Source organism: Bufo gargarizans, unplaced genomic scaffold (genome assembly GCF_014858855.1).
Source record: "Bufo gargarizans isolate SCDJY-AF-19 unplaced genomic scaffold, ASM1485885v1 original_scaffold_1069_pilon, whole genome shotgun sequence".
NCBI lineage: Eukaryota > Metazoa > Chordata > Amphibia > Anura > Bufonidae > Bufo > Bufo gargarizans.
The window spans coordinates 159,648-178,888 of NW_025334223.1; the positions used below are offsets into that span (position 1 = coordinate 159,648).

The 19,241-nt window shown below is 43.6% G+C and overlaps 1 protein-coding gene across 1 annotated transcript; it reads right to left on the reverse strand.

Annotated features, from left to right (window-relative positions):
• Positions 1 to 2,337: 2,337 nt before the first annotated feature.
• On the reverse strand, positions 2,338 to 18,565 carry LOC122922934 (olfactory receptor 472-like). The gene is made up of 2 exons (XM_044273703.1): positions 18,476 to 18,565; positions 2,338 to 3,288 (listed from the first exon to the last, which is right to left on the reverse strand). Exons 1-2 carry the CDS (start codon positions 18,563 to 18,565, stop codon positions 2,338 to 2,340), a joined length of 1,041 nt encoding a protein of 346 aa, XP_044129638.1.
• Between the last annotated feature and the right edge of the window lie 676 nt (positions 18,566 to 19,241).

Sequence of the window (19,241 nt, forward strand, 5' to 3'; positions counted from 1 at the left end):
AGAAGAGGGAGCAGGAGGGGCCTGAGCCCTTTCTTGGTTTTGAAGGTGCTTACTCCACTGCAGCCCGTGTCTCGCATGTAGATGCCTGGTCATGCAGGTTGTGCTAAGGTTCAGAACGTTTATGCCTCGCTTCAGGCTCTGATGGCACAGCGTGCAAACCACTCGGGTCTTGTCGTCAGCACATTGTGTAAAGAAGTTCCATGCCAGGGAACTCCATGAAGCTGCCTTTGGTGTGCTCGGTCCCTGTTGACGGTGGCCAGTAGCAGGCGAACAGTTTTGGCGACGGCTGTTCTTGTTTTTCACCCTGCTCCCGCTTTTGCTACGCTGTTGGCTCAGTCTCACCACTGCCTCTTCCTCCGAACTCTGAAAGTCAGTGGCACGACCTTCATTCCATGTGGGGTCTAGGACCTCATAGTCCCCTGCATCGTCTTCCATCCAGTCTTCCTCCCTGACCTCCTTTTCGGTCTGCATACTGCAGAAAGACGCAGCAGTTGGCACCTGTGTTTCGTCATCATCAGAGACGTGCTGAGGTGGTATTCCCATGTCCTCATCATCAGGAAACATAAGTGGTTGTGCGTCAGTGCATTCTATGTCTTCCACCGCTGGGGAAGGGCTGGGTGGATGCCCTTGGGAAACCCTGCCAGTAGAGTCTTCAAACAGCATAAGAGACTGCTGCATGACTTAAGGGTCAGACAGGTTCCCCTATATGCACAGGGGTGATGTGACAGACTGATGGGCATGGTTTTTGATGCGCCACCTGTGCGCTGTCTCCAGAAGACTGGGTGGGAGATAATGTGAACGTGCTGGATCCACTGTCGGCCACCCAATTGACTAGCGCCTGTACTTGCTCAGGCCTTACCATCCTTAGAACGGCATTAGGCCTGACCAAATATCGCTGTAGATTCTAGTGGCTACTGGGACCTGAGGTAGTAGGTTCAGTAGGACGTGTAGCTGTGGCAGAACGGCCACGTCCTCTCCCTGCACCAGAGGCTCCACCAACACCACGACCATGACCGCGTCCCTTTTAGGTGTTTGTCTAATAGTTAGCGTTCACAAAGCAAAGTAAAAAGTGGTTAAGTGTGTTAAAAATAAATAACTGCCAATAAAAACCCTGATGTAGGGTATTGCACTCTATTATTATTTTTTTAAACTCTATATGACAGCGGTATTTGTGGCCTAAATGTGACAGTCACCTATGCATGTCTAATACCAGATGTGCAGTATATTAGAGGGTTTTTTCACCCCAGTATGCCAAAGCTGTATCTCTGGACTTGGAGACATGCAGATAGCCTACTCTGTCAGGGGGCCATACTTGTATCAGCGTGTAACAGAACAGGTTCTGTAGAAATCTATGTACCATCCGAATTCGATTCACTCATCCCTATTTATAACACTACCTGACCTGCACCCCAATCTAAAAATACTTGTGCCATGGGTACTGCAAGATTCAGTGGCATCACCAAAACCCGAAGCAGACGTGGCTCTGGCTGTTCTTTGGGATATATGTGTCCTCTGCTCTTTATTGCTGCCACCATCACCCTCCTACTCTGATGTTGCCTCCTTCTAGGCACCCCGATTCAGCTCCCAGGTCCTGTCCAGCACACAATCGTCATCAAAGTCCTCATCCTCCCTTCAGCTTTTATCAGACTGTGAGATGGTGGGTGGCTTCTTTAGACACTTTCCCCTGCTGTGTGTTTTCCCAGACTGCCACTGTCTCTGCACCCAACCGTCATTGCTGTGGCTATGGGCGCCACTATTACCACCACCATCAACAAAGGTATGCATGGGGTCACCAACCTCGTCCCCAAACTTTTCCCCACGACAGCCCAAACTATTAAAGCTCTCACACAAATTATCAACAGGGAGACTCTCTTAACTATCTGCCGTAGGGTGTAGTGGGGTTTTATTACCACTTCTTAGGAAAAAGAAATTGATGGCTTATCCTGAGAACAGTTCATTAACATTAAACTTTTAATTCATTTCTTTTTTTTTTTTCCATTGTTGCCACTATGTAAAGATAATCAATATTATAATACAGGATGTCAAAATGTACATAAACCCTTATTTAGCCAAAGGATATATCAGTATAATTTGTTTTATTCAGCATGGGAGCCTACGAGTCATGTGTGGTGCTCTGGTGGCATATGTTGGAGGCATTCGACAAGGATACTGTATATGATTGGAGATCCCCCCCCACCCCTGGGGTATACCCCCCAACTTAGGCTACTTTCACACTCGTGTTTTGGGCGGATCTGTCATGGATCTGCAAAAACTAAGCCGTTACAATAATACAACCGCATGCATCCGTCATGCCAAAATGCCAGTGTGAAAGTAGCCTTACACTGAAAACACACTGTGAATGGACTCTTTTATAACATACTTAACATTCTGAAAAGCTTCTTTGAAGTCCTTGTTCCTCAGGATGTATATGATAGGATTGAGCAGTGGGGCCAGGACCGTATACATCAGAGACAAGACCTTACTCAGGAGCAGAGATTGTCCTTTTGTAGGAAACATGTAAACAATGAATATTGTCCCATAAAGTAAGGAAACCACAACGAGGTGGGAGCTACAAGTGGAGAAGGCTTTATGTCTTCCGGTATTGGATTGAATCTTCAGGATGGCGATGACAATGTAGACATAGGACATCACAATGATTATAAAAGGTAACATTGCAAAGAAAAAACTCAGTATAGGAATTTGGATGCGAATTTTGGATGTATCAGAGCAAGAGAGCTGCAGGATAGGTTCAATATCACAGTAGAAATGGTCAATAACGTGTGGTCCACAGAAATACAAATTATTTATTAAAATGACATAACACAATGTCACTATGAAGCCAACCGACCAAATTATATCTACTGATGTCACACAAAACGTATTATTCATGATGGAGTTATAACGAAGGGGGTTACAGATGGCCAGATACCGATCATAGGACATCACTGACAGAAGAAGACATTCCGAGGACTCTGAGATGACAAAGAAAACAAACTGGATGATGCAGCTGGGAAGAGTCATAGTGGTCCCTCCATACAGAATGGTATGAAGAAGGATGGGGACAATATCTGTAGAGAGCAGGAGGTCACAGAGTGAAAGCTGAGTAATGAAGAAGTACATGGGCGATCGAAGGGATTTACTCACTAAATACAAGAACAAGATGAGAAGGTTTCCAGAAATGGTTGCACAGTATATAAAAACTAGTAGAGAGAAGAACAGAAATGTGAAGTTTTGAAGATTAGGAATTCCCAGAAGGATAACAGAGGTGATGTTATTTGTCAAGACCATCTGGAGAAGACAAAGGAAGCAATGAATGTTAATAAAGTGTATATCACTATCTTTTTGTTATAATTAAAATATTTTCCTAATGGTAAAAAAGCATCAAACCTGAGACATGAGATACAATGTCCATCTGCTCTGGCCACTGTGATAATTAAACTGCTCTCCTGCAGTCTGGTTTCAAATGGTAACACTTTGATAAGTCGGTGGGAAAGTGGATGTGGTTAGCCTGTCAATATGAATTACTCCAGATTTATCCCCTGTGACGGTGTGTCTTATTAAGAAGTTGCAAAAAATTTCACAATTAGGGATAAACAAACCCGTGGAAGTTCAGGTTCTCCAGGTTCAGCTGAACATTCAGGTCAAAGTTTCAGTTTGGGACCTGTAAAGGGGGAATATTAATCACCAATATTTATGCAAATATTGATAATTAATATTCATAAATAGGAGGAGCCGTCTATTGATGACTCCGCCTATTTATACCTTTATATAATAAATAACACAATATCTTCGCTATACTTTACACTAATCACTACGCTAGCTGCATACGCCTAACTAACCCACTACCGCTAACAAGTACACGCTACACAAAGGGTACAAATATAACAGTATTTATTATTAACAATACACTACACACGCAATACACTAACAATACAGCACTAAATATACAATACTAAACTACACTACACGTTCCCAAATTCCACCCATAAACTAACTATACAGTTCACACATACAAGTATATTAACAACCCAACCACCTGACTAATTCTATCCCTAAGGTACGACGGGGGTTAACGGTGGCACTGCAGGGGTGTATGCAGGCCTCCGACACAAATACAGTATAGTGGGGCTACCCAGTAATGCAAGGGTTAATACCCTGCAAATGTAGTAACCAGGGGTATTCCAGGGGATCAGGGGTTAACTAGGGAATGCAGGGGGAACTCAGGGGAATCAGGAAGGGTTAAGGGTAATCAGACACAACCAAGGCAGGGAATCAGGGTTATATGCCTGGCCTGGTAGGGGTTAAGGGGTATGGTAAGGTCTGGCAGGGAAAGGGTTAATCAGGGGAGGTGGTGCGTTGGTGGGATAGGGGTTGAACAGGGCAAATCAGGGGCACAGCAGGGGTATGAAAGGGGTAAGGGGTTAAGGCGTTGGTGGGATAGTGGGGGGGGGGGTACTGAGGGGATGATACTTATGGATTGCTCGTTCGTCCAGGGGGGTCTGGTCCGGTCGGGCTTCTATTCCTGAGCGCAGGATGCGCTCTCCTATACAGGTGGGGGTCCGGTCGGGGCTCTTCTCCAGAGCGCAGGAGGCGCTCTGCTCAAGGTGGGGGGTCCCGATCCTAACTTACTTGAGTGCCGGGGCCGCCGGATATTTATCCCCGGCGGCCCGCACTCCCGCGCCGCGCCGCCCATCATCCACGTGGGCCGGCGCAGTGATATGACGTCACTGCGCCGGCCCGCATCACATCGGGGACGCGCTTCTAACAGACAGGCGGGAGAAGCCTTTGATCTCCCGCCTGCAGCACCTAGCATTCCGGACAGTGCGATAGTAATCACACTGTCGGAATGCGCATAATAGGAGGAGGGGAGGCTTCTTCCCTTCTTCTATCATGCGTAATTATCTACAGCCGAGCTGGAGGTAATTACAACAAAGGGCTCAGATTCTGTTGAATCTGAGCTCTTTGTATCCATCAGGATGACCGGACCCTCGTCCGGTCATTCTGATGCAATTAGCCAGATTGCATCGGTGTGAATGCTTGGGGCACATTCACACCGATGCACCTGGTTTCAGGTGTAGGGGGGGGGGAATATTGTATCATATACATGTGTATGTATGCATGGGGCACATCCATACACATGTATACACCAATATTAGGGACATATATATCTAAAGGGGGCACAGATGATAAGGGGGCACATGATTATATAAGGGGGCACAAGCCCCTACATTATAAGGGGGCACAAGCCCCTACATATCACATATATCCCACAGGGCCCACCAGGAGCCCCTGGGGATCACCATGGGCAGACTTGCGCAGATGCTGGGCACATCTGCGCACATCATCCCATGATGCGGTGGTTAATGCATGCATATATACCATACATGCCCGCACGTGTTTGCAGGCATGCATGGATATATATGCATACGTCTCAACCCTTCCTCAACAGGACCCAAACTTGACCCCGAACCCCATTAAAGGGAATGGGGACCCGAACTTCACTTTATTATTTTCCATTATAACATGGTTATATTGGAAAATAATGGTATTCTTAAGACAGAATGCAAAAGGGAAACATTTAGAGGTAATCCATTTTGCATTTCGTCATAATAGAGTCCTGTCCTAGATAACTGAAACCAGGACGGATCCGTTATGCTGCCCATAGATTATGGCAGAATGCAAAACGGAAAGCGTCTAAAGGTTTCCCTTTTGCATTCCGTCTTAAGAATGCCATTATTTTCTGATATAACCATATTAGAGCAGAAAATAATAAAGTAATTAAACAAACACCTGAACACTGAACCAGAACCCAGACTTCAGTAAAAAAAAGTCCGTTTCGGGTCTGAGTCCCCGAACTCGCAAAGTTCGGTACGAACCCGAACTTTGCAGTTCCGGTTCGTTCATCCCTAGTCACAATCCTAATGAATAAAGGAGTAGAGCCTAAAGTGTAGTAAAATCTCAGGACAGAAAAGCTAGACCTGTAGATGCTCCAAATTTAGCATTCTTTCTATGACTTTTTTTTACATTTTCCAAAATTATGGCAACACAGGCTTTTGCAAAATTTACTTAAAAAATTCCTCTCATGATAAATCTCCCCCATTGTATTCAGTGTAATGATGTTTCTTTATGACATTGAGCTGTAATCATTCTATTTGTCAGAAAGACACCCTTTTTAATATTCTCTGTCTTCCCAAGACGGACTCTGTAACCACTGTCCACATGAGCAAAACTGGATGTTAGTGATATTAAACAACAGAAAAGATTCTTTAGGGTACTTTCACACTTGCGGCAGGATGGATCCGACAGGCTGTTCACCATGTCGGATCCGTCCTGCGGATCCGGTGCAGCACGGCGGTGCACGGCGAAAGGCCGCCGGACTAAAATTACTGCATGTCAGGCTTTTTAGTCTGGCGTCTTTCGCCGTGCACCGCCGTGCTGCACCGGAGCTCCGCCCCGTCCCCATTATAGTCAATGGGGACGGAGCGGCGGTCCGGCGGCACGGCGAAATAGCCGCAGGACGGATCCGACATGGTGAACAGCCTGTCGGATCCGTCCTGCCGCAAGTGTGAAAGTAGCCTAACCTCAACAAAAAACATTTTAATCAATCCTCCTTTTCTTTCTTTCTTCTAATAAATTCTATATCTAAATCTCTCACAAACTTTAGTTTGTTTTGATTGCCAAAATGAGATTTCAGTAAATGACAGAAAATGATGCAATATATATATATATATATATATATATATATATATATACAGTACAGACCAAAAGTATGGACACATCTTCTCATTCAAAGAGTTTTTTTTTATTTTCATGACTATGAAAATTGTAGATTCACACTGAAGGCATCAAAACTATGAATTAACACATGTGGAATTATATACATAACAAAAATGTGTGAAACAACTGAAAATATGTCATATTCTAGGTTCTTCAAAGTAGCCACCTTTTGCTTTGATTACTGCTTTGCACACTCTTGGCATTCTCTTGATGAGCTTCAAGAGGTAGTCACCTGAAATGGTCTTCACTTCACAGGTGTGCCCTGTCAGGTTTAATAAGTGGGATTTCTTGCCTTATAAATGGGGTTGGGACCATCAGTTGCGTTGTGGAGAAGTCAGGCGGATACACAGCCGATAGTCCTACTGAATAGACTGTTAGAATTTGTATTATGGCAAGAAAAAAGCAGTTAAGTAAAGAAAAACGAGTGGCCATCATTACTTTAAGAAATGAAGGTCAATCAGTCCGAAAAATTGGGAAAACTTTGAAAGTGTCCCCAAGTGCTGTCACAAAAACCATCAAGCGCTACAAAGAAACTAGCTCACATGCGGACCGCCCCAGGAAAGGAAGACCAAGAGTCACCTCTGCTGCGGAGGATAAGTTCATCCGAGTCACCAGCCTCAGAAATCACAGGTTAACAGCAGCTCAGATTAGAGACCAGGTCAATGCCACACAGAGTTCTAGCAGCAGACACATCTCTAGAACAACTGTTAAGAGGAGACTGTGTGAATCAGGCCTTCATGGTAGAATATCTGCTAGGAAACCACTGTTAAGGACAGGCAACAAGCAGAAGAGACTTGTGGGGGTGCTTTGCTGGTGACACTGTTGGGGATTTATTCAAAATTAAAGGCATACTGAACCAGCATGGCTACCACAGCATCTTGCAGCGGCATGCTATTCCATCCGGTTTGCGTTTAGTTGAACCATCATTTATTTTTCAACAGGACAATGATCCAAAAACACCTCCAGGCTGTGTAAGGGCTATTTTACCATGAAGGAGAGTGATGGGGTGCTGCGCCAGATGACCTGGCCTCCACAGTCACCGGACCTGAACCCAATCGAGATGGTTTGGGGGTAGCTGGACAGCAGAGTGAAGGCAAAAGGGCCAACAAGTGCTAAGCATCTCTGGGAACTCCTTCAAGGCTGTTGGAAGACCATTTCAGGTGACTACCTCTTGAAGCTCATCAAGAGAATGCCAAGAGTGTGCAAAGCAGTAATCAAAGCAAAAGGTGGCTACTTTGAAGAACCTAGAATATGACATATTTTCAGTTGTTTCACACTTTTTTGTTATGTATATAATGCCACATGTGTTAATTCATAGTTTTGATGCCTTCAGTGTGAATCTACAATTTTCATAGTCATGAAAATAAAGAAAACTCTTTGAATGAGAAGGTGTGTCCAAACTTTTGGTCTGTACTGTATATACTGTAGGAAGGCACAGGGGTCTGTCATTAGGAAACAGTAGTTTAGTGTGTTAGCAGCAGCTAGGCTGGCTGACACAGTGTTTTTACTTAGTGTGGCTGTAAAGCCGATCCGGGACGGTTCTTATTGGGAGCAGCCAAAGAGCAGGGTGGGTGGCTGTTCCCCACATTCCAGGCCAGGTTTTGGGCTGAGAATAAAAACCCAGCCAGCAGTCACAGCTGTGTGTGGATTACCCTGCATTTTCATAGTGGAGCTGTGAAGCACTGTGGTCTTGGGTTCCAACCAGTTGGTAGCGTGCTGGAGAGCCGCACGCTGAAAATCAGGCGCCCTAAAGCCTGCTGTGGACGGCTGTGGATTGCCATGGACAAAACAGTCTGCCAGGTGACATGTTTGTGCTGTGGACTTTATGTGGTGTGAATTAACACAAGGACTCTGCACAGTGTTTTTTTTTGCTTTATTGCTTTTTGTGTGAATAAACACTGAACTTTTACTTTACAACCGTGTTCTTGCCTCTATACTGCGTCCGCTCACCCTGCCTACCAGAGCGAATCCCTACTATATATACACTCACCTAAAGAATTATTAGGAACACCTGTTCTATTTCTCATTAATGTGATTATCTAGTCAACCAATCACATGGCAGTTGCTTCAATGCATGTAGGGTTGTGTTCCTGGTCAAGACAATCTCCTGAACTCCAAACTGAATGTCAGAATGGGAAAGAAAGGTGATTTAAGCAATTTTGAGCGTGGCATGGTTGTTGGTGCCAGACGGGCCGGTCTGAGTATTTCACAATCTGCTCAGTTACTGGGATTTTCACGCACAACCATTTCTAGGGTTTACAAAGAATGGTGTGAAAAGGGAAAAACCTCCAGCATGCGGCCGTCCTGTGGGTGAAAATGACTTGTTGATGCTGGAGGTCAGAGGAGAATGGGCCGACTGATTCAAGCTGATAGAAGAGCAACGTTGACTGAAATAACCACTCGTTACAACCGAGGTCTGCAGCAAAGCATTTGTGAAGCCACAACACGCACAACCTTGAGGCGGATGGGCTACAACAGCAGAAGACCCCACCGGGTACCACTCATCTCCACTACAAATAGGAAAAAGAGGCTACAATTTGCACAAGCTCACCAAAATTGGACTGTTGAAGACTGGAAAAATGTTGCCTGGTCTGATGAGTCTCGATTTCTGTTGAGACATTCAAAAGGTTGAGTCCGAATTTGGCGTAAACAGAATGAGAACATGTATCCATCATGCCTTGTTACCACTGTGCAGGCTGGTGGTGGTGGTGTAATGGTATGGGGGATGTTTTCTGGGCACACTTTAGGGCCCTTAGTGCCAATTGGCCATCGTTTAAATGCCATGGGCTACCTGAGCATTGTTTCGGACCATCTCCATCCCTTCATGACCACCATGTACCCATCCTCTGATGGCTACTTCCAGCAGGATAATGCAATATGTCACAAAGCTCTAATCATTTCAAATTGGTTTCTTGAACATTACAATGAGTTCACTGTACTAAAATGGTCCCACAGTCACCAGATCTCAACCCAATAGAGCATCTTTGGGATGTGGTGGAACGGGAGCTTCATGCCCTGGATGTGCATCCCTCAAATCTCCATCAACTGCAAGATGCTATCCTATCAATATGGGCCAACATTTCTAAAGAATGCTATCAGCACCTTGTTGAATCAATGCCACGTAGAATTAAGGCAGTTCTGAAGGCAAAAGGGGGTCCAACACTGTATTAGTATGGTGTTCCTAATAATTCTTTAGGTGAGTGTATATATATATATATATATATATTTATATATATTACTGATAGAAATCATCTAAATAAAATTTGAATCTTGTGCTAATATTAAGTTACCAGAAATCCTGTATTATCCTGTATTATGCTCCAGAGCTGCACTCACTATTCAGCTGTCACTGTGTACATACAGTACATTACATTACTTATCCTGTACTGATCCTGAGTTACATCCTGTATTATACTGCAGAGCTGCACTCACTATTCGGCTGGTGCAGTCACTGTGTACATACATTACTTATCCTGCACTGATCCTGAGTTACATCCTGTATTATACCCCAGAGCTGCACTCACTATTCTGGTGGTGCAGTCACTGTGTACATACATTACCTATCCTGTACTGATCCTGAGTTACATCCTGTATTATACTTCAGAGCTGCATTCACTATTCTGCTGGTGCAGTCACTGTGTACATACATTACCTATCCTGTACTGATCCTGAGTTACATCCTGTATTATACTGCAGAGCTGCACTCACTATTCGGCTGGTGCAGTCACTGTGTACATACATTACTTATCCTGCACTGATCCTGATTTACATCCTTTATTATACTGCAGAGCTGCACTCACTATTCTGGTGGAGTCACCACATACTTTGCTTACTTATCCTGTATTGTTTCTGAGATAAATCTACTTCAGAGGTTTATTTATATTTCTTCTGGCTTCAGAGCTGAAATCTGCCAGTTTCCTTGGTTTGTTCATTGCCTGACACTTGTTTTTTTGTAATTTTCAAGTGTTATTTTTACAGCTCAGTATCTCATTGTTTCCCCATCAGATTTAGTATATAGAGGTATGAAGTCAAGAGAATCCCCTTCCCTGACCGGAGTAATCACACATGGTGCAGCAGCTCTCTGTATATGGATTATCATGCCTTATCTTACTGCCATCCATATGTTCACTGTACACATGTATGTGAGGTTCTTGTGCACAGATTATTTGTGAGCCTTTCTGTCCCATCAAGAAAACCTTGTAGATATGGGACCCTACAGCAAACAGATGCAGGTGAGATCCAGCTATATTTTGTTCTAAAAAAACAGCCTTGGATAGAAGGAGGAGTGCATGACCAAGCTAGAGGCTCCGACCCACCATACATGTACAGTTCAATGCGCACTAGTACAGAACATGCAGCTCCTCCAAAGAGCTTGAGATAAACCAAAAGAAGGATTCTTCAACCATGTAATGTAGATAAGAGAAACCCAGGGCACACCAGCTACGTTGAGTATTCATCTTTCCAAATGTGCCCTGGATTTTGCTTATCAACGTGAGATAAACATGCAGGTGCACACAGTGCAAAAGGCTAAGGAGCCCAAAAGACGAGCAGCATTCTGAAGCTGCTGAGACACCTGCAAACATTGAATTTACGGTTTATTATGTACATCATTACTGCTATTTTGAATATACATATATATTTTGAAGACCTTTGTGCAAATTTTGTCTCGGTCTCGGTTTTGAACTCCCCCAATCTATACAAGGCTGTTTTTTACTTCCAGCATTATCTCTGGATCCTACCTGCCCTGAGTACATTTGTGGACTTGGACCTAGCAGAGGTGAGTTCTTCAGGGTACAGCCACAGGTTTCTGCATCCAATTTTGGAGGCCAAAATAAGGAGTGAATTCAAAAAAGAGAAGTCATATCTGTCCTTATATTTTCTCTCCTTTTATGATCCACTCCAGATTTTGGCTTCCAAAATTGCATCAGGAAACCTGACCATGTGGCCGTGCCCTTAGTGTAGGGTCTTATCTGCATGAGATCACCTCCTAGTTCTCACAATTTGATCACAATTTGCTGGATCTTCTATGCTTCTTTCCTTTTGCATGGTGGAGTTGCACACTGGTACATTTACTACATTTTGTTTGGATGTGCTGACCATGTCCAGACACCATACCCTGCATCTTATCTGACTTCTGACTCTGCCTTACCCTTGTCTCTGACTGTCGGCTCTCCGCTCAATGTGTTTTTATCCTCCATAAATTCAGCTCATGTTTCCAGTGTAAGGTCCTTGTTCTATCCAGTCACACTGAACATACAGAGTCTGCTCTCTGTTACCCTGGGTTCACACCTCAGCGTTCGCGATGGAGCGCTCTGTATGCGCGATTGTATCGGCGTTTACAATCGCGCATACAGAGACAAGCGAACGCCTATTGTCGCGCGTTCCCGAAAGTCTATGTACGGGAACGTGCGACAAGACGCCCCAAAGAAGCTCATGTTCTTCTTGGGGCGTCGGGCGTTTTACAGCGCGATCGTACGAGCTGTAAAACGCCCAGGTGAGAACCATTCCCATAGGGAATCATTGGTTTCTCCTTGTTGAGCGTTTTACAGCGCGTTGGAACGCGCTGTAAAACGCTCAGGTGTGAACCCAGGGTTATAGTGGACTCATTGAGATGAAATGCAGATTTACCTGAGAGCTGGGTCACTCTTCTACGTGTGTCATCCTGCTTCAGGCTATTTACACCCTGAGACGCAGCTGAGGCTCCTTCTGAAGTAGTGAACATGGAAACCAGTTGTTTGATGTGGATCCTATAGTACATTTACTGCCAGGAAAACAATCTAGGAAGAACCCATGAAGCATGGACCATACCTTAGTAAAGGGGTTAAAGGTGGAGACAAGGATTCCTTTTAGCTCAGTGCAGTTTATCTCTGATGTGCAGAACGTGCAGATAATACAGCAAATTACACCATATTCTGACCTTACAATAAATAAAAAAAATCACACTTGGAATAGTCAAATAATGAAAAAAAGCTCGGTAATATAACCATTTTATACCTTCATGTGTAGAATAATCAGTATCTGGAGATTCCAGGGAGGGCTCCTTGAAATACATGAATTAGGTCAACTGAGACATAATCTTCTAGGAATTGCAGTGCGATAAAAAAAAAACAATGAAAAAGAAACAGACCTGTGCACAAGTCAAGACAGGCAATACAGAACCACATGTTCCATGTACCGTACTATATATACCACAAAATATACCACATACTACATATACTATATATACTATACATGCAATATATATGCATACCACGTACAGACAATACAGAGCCACACAAAATATACCACATACTATATGTGATGAGTAGGGATAAGCAGACCACTGGATGACCGGGTTCGAGGGGTTCGACCGAACTTTGTTTTTAAGTTCAGTTCGGGTTCCGAACTTGACCCGAACTACGAACCCCATTGAAGTCAATGAGGACCCGAACTTTGGGGCACTAAAATGGGTGTAAAAAAGTCATAGAAAGGGCTAAAGGGCTGCAAAAGGCTCCAAAGTGGGCGTAAGAGCAGTACAATTGACCTGCAAACAAATGTGGATAGGGAAATTACTTAAAATAACATAAAATACATAAAAATAAAAAATCAAGAGGCGGAGGTCCAAATGGAGTAGGAAGTTGAGGAGGCTGTGGAGGTGTATGTGGAAGAGGCGGCGGAGGTGGAGGAAGAAGCCAACACTCTTCAGTTTTTTTTTTTTTTTCATTTGTGTCCGTCAATTCTGTGTCAGGTTGCTAAGGGCCATGACGTGACAGTTTGGTGCTTGTATGTCCTGGGTTAAAACTGGGTAAAATATTTTGTCTCAGTTATAGATCTCACATGTCCCCTATCTGGGGACTATATATTAAAATAATTTTTATCCTACTACAGTAAGATGGATGCCAAAGTGGTGTTCAAAATTTCAAAAAATTGCCAGAGTATCACACACATACTCCACAGAAGAATTTCCTCTCCTACAACAGTTAGACGGAAAACGGGAGGTGTTCCTAATTTTTTCAAATAATTGATGATTTTCACAGATACGCTACACAGAAGAATTTCCTCTCCCACATTACTTGGATGGATGCAATATGGGTTGTCTTATTACAATTGTTAATAAAAAAAAATTGGGAAGGGGGGGGGTGTTGGTAACTGTCAACCACCAAACATTGGAAGATGGCAAAGAGAATGCAGAAACTGTGCTGCAGAATAACAATGGCTGGGTGAGGCCCATATACTACTCTACTCTGCCAACTATAAGACATAATATCTTGAGCCTGGAAGCGGAGGTCACAACTGACGTAGCGGTGCAGGCGGAAGAGGCGGACATGGCGGTGCAGATGGAGGAGGTGGATGTGGCGTTGCAAGTAGACATGGCGGTGCAGGCGGAAGAGGTGGAAGAGGTCACCACTTTTGTATTTAGTTTTTTATTTTTTTCTTATTTTTTTGTTTGCTTTTTGGTTTGTGGAAGCCCCAAAACATTGGGAAATAGCAACGAGAACGCACAAACTACGCTGGAGTATAACAATGGCTGGATTCGGCCGGTATATCTCTCTACTCTGGCCAAGGTACGTACGGACAAGTCCTGTGGGATCCATGCCTGGTTCATTTTAATGAACATGAGATTGTCCACATTGGCTGTGGACAGGCAGATGTGCCTGTCCGTGATCAACCCCCCCCCCCTCGCTGTGCTAAACACACGTACGGACAATACATTTGCCACAGGGCAGGCCAAGGCATAAAGGGCAAACTCAGGCCATGTTAAACAAACTCCAGCTAGGACTGCTGCAATGCCACTGCCACAGAGGACCCCCAGAAATGGCAGATGGGTTACTGTAGGTTCTGGAAGACTTAGAGTGGTGGATAGAAGACATGTCCCACAGTCGGTGGTTCTCCAAAATTCATTTGCAGCACTCTCAGAATGTAAGGACAACATGGATATGGACTCAAGCACAGAGGGTGAGAAACCATCGACTCCTATGTCTAATGTATGCAAGACTGCAGCCAAGGACAAAAAAGATAAAGTGAAGTCTCAAAGGAAGCAGCTGTTGCTGGGTGATTCAATCATAAGAAGTGTGGAGCTTAAAGAAAATGGTTTTGTGAGATGTCTCCCTGGGGCTACTGCTAGAAGAGATAGAAGACGTATTATTAATATTGTTAAGCAAGCAAAGCAGGAAGGGGACGTGGATGTTCTTGTCCATCTAGGGACAAATGACCTGGCTTGCAATGAAGTGTCAGAGGTGAAAAAATCTTTTATCACACTTGGTAATGACGTACAGGATTTTGCATCCACCATTTCATTTTCTGAAGTTCTGCCTGTGCATAATGTTCAGAATGATAGGCAGAGGCGCATAAAGGAGTTCAACATATGGCTTGGTAAATGGTGTCAAGAGCAAGGATTTGGCTTTGTTTCTCATGATAGCTCTACTTGGAATAGAAAGGAACTGTACAAAAAAGATGGTTTGCATCTTTCTCTCAAAGGAACAAATGTACTTAGTGAACAACTCCAAGAATTTGCGAAAGAGTATTTAAACTAGGAAGGGGGGGGGGGGCAAAAGAGTGTAAATAAAAGAGTCCAATTGCCCCCCGAAACAATGCCAGAACAGGTCAGAAGCACAGAGGTTAAGAAATGATAAGCTCAGAGTCCTCTCTACAAATGCTCGCAGTTTAGGTAAAAAAATCAATGAACTTGGGTCAATAATGGCATCTGAGAATGTAGATTTAGTGGCTGTTACGGAGACATGGTTTAATGAAAGAAATGACTGGGACATAACCATACCAGGGTACTCTTTATACAGAAGAGACAGAGAAGACAAGAAAGGAGGAGGAGTGGCCCTGTATGTGAAAGATAGCATTAAATCTAACCTAATACAAGTTGGTGAGGCCAACATAGAGTCAGTTTGGGTTACGTTGCAGTTTGCTAATCATGCAGTAACTCGTGTAGGTGTGATATATAGACCACCTGATCAAGTTAAAGAACTAGATGATCTACTAGTTGAAGAAATAGCTAAAATGACAATGAAAGGAGAAGTTATCATTATGGGAGATTTCAATCTTCCAGATATAAACTGGAAAACCAAAATAGCAAGTTCTAACAGGAGTACAGATATTCTAAATTCCCTACTGGGGTTATCCCTACAACAAATGGTTGAGGAGCCAACCCGGAGGGAGGCCATTTTGGATTTGATATTCACAAATGGGGATTCGGTATATGATGTCATTGTAGGCGAAACCTTGGGATCTAGTGATCACCAGTCAGTGTGGTTTAATATAAGAACTGTGAAAGAGTCCCACCACACAAAAACAAAAGTTTTAGATTTTAGAAAAACAGACTTTTCAAAAATGAAATTAGTCATAAATGAGTCCTTATCAGACTGGAACGGATTACATGGAGTCCAGGAGAAATGGGACTACTTAAAATGTGCATTATTGAAGGCAACAGAAAATTGCATTAGACTTGTCAGTAAAAGCAAAAAAAGGAAGAGACCACTGTGGTACTCAGCAGAAGTGGCCCAAATCATTAAAAATAAAAAGCTAGCATTTTGTAATTATAAAAAAACCCAGAGCAATGAAGATAAGGAAATCTACAAGATTAGGCAGAAAGAGGCCAAGCAAGTTATAAGAACTTCTAAAGCTCAGGCAGAAGAAAAACTAGCTCAGTCTATGAAAAAAGGGGATAAGACATTCTTCAGATATATAAATGAAAAAAGGAAATTAAAACAAGGAATAACTAAATTAAAAACAAAGGACGGAAGGTATGTAGAAGAGAATAAAGGGCTAGCCGACTGCCTTAATGAATACTTCTGTTCAGTTTTTACAAAAGAAAAAGAAGGAGAAGGACCTCCACTAGAAAGGATGACTATTAAATCGTTTGATGCATGTGTCTTTACAGAGGAAGATGTTCTAAGTTTGCTGTCTAAAGTGAAGACAAATAAGTCACAGGGGCCTGATGAGATACACCCAAAATTATTAAAAGAGCTTAGTGGTGAGCTGGCAAAACCGTTAACAGATTTATTTAACCAATCATTAGTAACAGGAGTCGTCCCGGAAGATTGGAAATTGGCAAATGTCGTGCCCATTCACAAGAAAGGTAGTAGGGAGGAATCGAGCAACTATAGACCAGTGAGTCTGACATCAATAGTAGGCAAATTAATGGAAACCCTACTAAAGGATAGGATTGTGGAACATCTAAAATCCCATGGATTGCAAGATGAAAAACAACATGGGTTTACTTCAGGGAGATCATGTCAAACAAATCTTATAGATTTTTTTGACTGGGTGACTAAAATAATAGATGGTGGAGTATTGTGCGCAGTACTGGAGGCCATATCTCCAGAAGGATATAGATACTCTAGAGAGAGTTCAGAGAAGAGCTACTAAACTAGTACATGGATTGCAGGATAAAACTTACCAGGAAAGGTTAAAGGACCTTAATATGTATAGCTTGGAAGAAAGAAGAGACCGAGGGGATATGATAGAAACTTTTAAATACATAAAGGGAATCAACTCGGTAAAGGAGGAGAGCATATTTAAAAGAAGAAAAACTACCACAAGAGGACACAGTTTTAAATTAGAGGGGCAAAGGTTTAAAAGTAATATAAGGAAGTATTACTTTACTGAGAGAGTAGTGGATGCATGGAATAGCCTTCCTGCAGAAGTGGTAGCGGCAAATACAGTGAAGGAGTTTAAGCATGCATGGGATAGGCATAAGGCTATCCTTCATATAAGATAGGGCCAGGGACTATTCATAGGATTCAGATATATTGGGCAGACTAGATGGGCCAAATGGTTCTTATCTGCCGACACATTCTATGTTTCTATGTTTCTATGTGCCCAATTTGGAGACCCAGAAGTTAAATGGGGCAGACTGTTCTGCCCATCAGGGTTAGAAAATAATTCTAGTTCATTCTGCCAGAGTCTTGGTATTTCTCAAGTGGTTAGTGTGGTTATAGCACCATCTAACGGTGTTAAGTTGTATTACACTTTGTTTTTCTGTTACAAAGACTACTGCATTCTGGGTGGTGCACTGCAATGTGGGAGTGAAAAATATCCTGGGAAAGAGAAGTCTCCAGTCTCCAGGACACATCAGCAGAGCTGTACTTTTGCATATCTCCTTCTTAATCTCCACCATCCTTGTATAGGATATTGTGTTATGTAGAGCTGTTCAGCTAGTTGTAATTGTTACTCAGGGAGTTGTTACTACTGTTAGCTAGACATGTACAGGTAGCCATTTTACCATGTGCTTCAGTGTTAATGTAATGTTATAGTACATGCCATGCTATGCTTAATACTTATACATGTTATTTGTATTCTTGTAGTTTTACCAAACAATCCTGTTTTACCAATCAAACAATTCTGTTTTACTAATAAACAAGTTAGACTACAAAAAAACAGTCCTCTTATTTGGAAGACAGGAATGGTTTATGCTGAATGTCAGACTGCACAGTGTGTGAACGTGTATGAAGACAGAACACAGACCCATCAGTCAGTACTGTTCCACCATATTGCTTAAAGGCAGCCTCCTGCTAGGATGGTCCGTATCAGATGGTGGTGTAGGATATTGTGGCATGCAGACAAAGCTTTTCCACATTTTGACTATGCTAACCCTCCTTTCTGAGGTGCTGAAGGTGCCCCTGCTATGTTGGCGACTTCCTCCTCCTCTGTCTCGTACTTCCACTGAGCCCCTGCTGTCAGGTGGGAATGCCATTAATCGCGCCTCTACCAGGGTCCGCTTGTACTTGCGCATGTTCCGTTCATTCTCCAGTGACAGAAGTAAGGACAGCATGTTGTCCTTGTAGCGGGGATCCGGCATGGTGGCCACACAGTAATCAGCACTGGCGGTTGTTGCGCAGGCACTGTAGCATGTAGTCACTTATGTGTGCCAGGCTGCCCAGAAGCAATGACAAGCTGTCCTCGGTTGGTGCCATCCTGATGTGAACGGGGATTCTCCTTCTCCTCCTCCTCTTCATCAACCTCCTCATCCTCCAAAACTATGCCCTGGCTGGACAGTTGGCCGCTGTCGGTGCAGGAACCCAACCTCTGAGTCACCTGTGGACGACTGGCCTGATAACCGTGGGAATGATCCATGTTCCTCCTACTCTTCCTCCGCTGCCACATCCTCTTCCATCAGCACCTTAAGCTCTCACAGTCTCTCCAGCATGTGCAAGGTGGAGTTCCACCTTCAGGGTACGTCGCATATGAGGTGGTGAGTTGGAAGGCCGAAGTTACGCTGCAGCACAGACAGGCGAGCAGCAGAAGGGTGAGAACGATGAAAGTGTGCACAGACGGCCCTCACTTTCTGCAGCAGCTCTGATATATTAAGGTAATTCTTCAGGAACCTCTGCAGCACCAAATTCAGCAAAAGCGCAAGGCAAGGGATGTGTGTCAAGCCGGCTAGGCCCAGAGCTGCTACGAGATTTTGCCTGTTGTTGCACACCACCAGGCTCGAGGCTCAGTGGCATGAACAACTCATCGGTCTGTTATTCCAT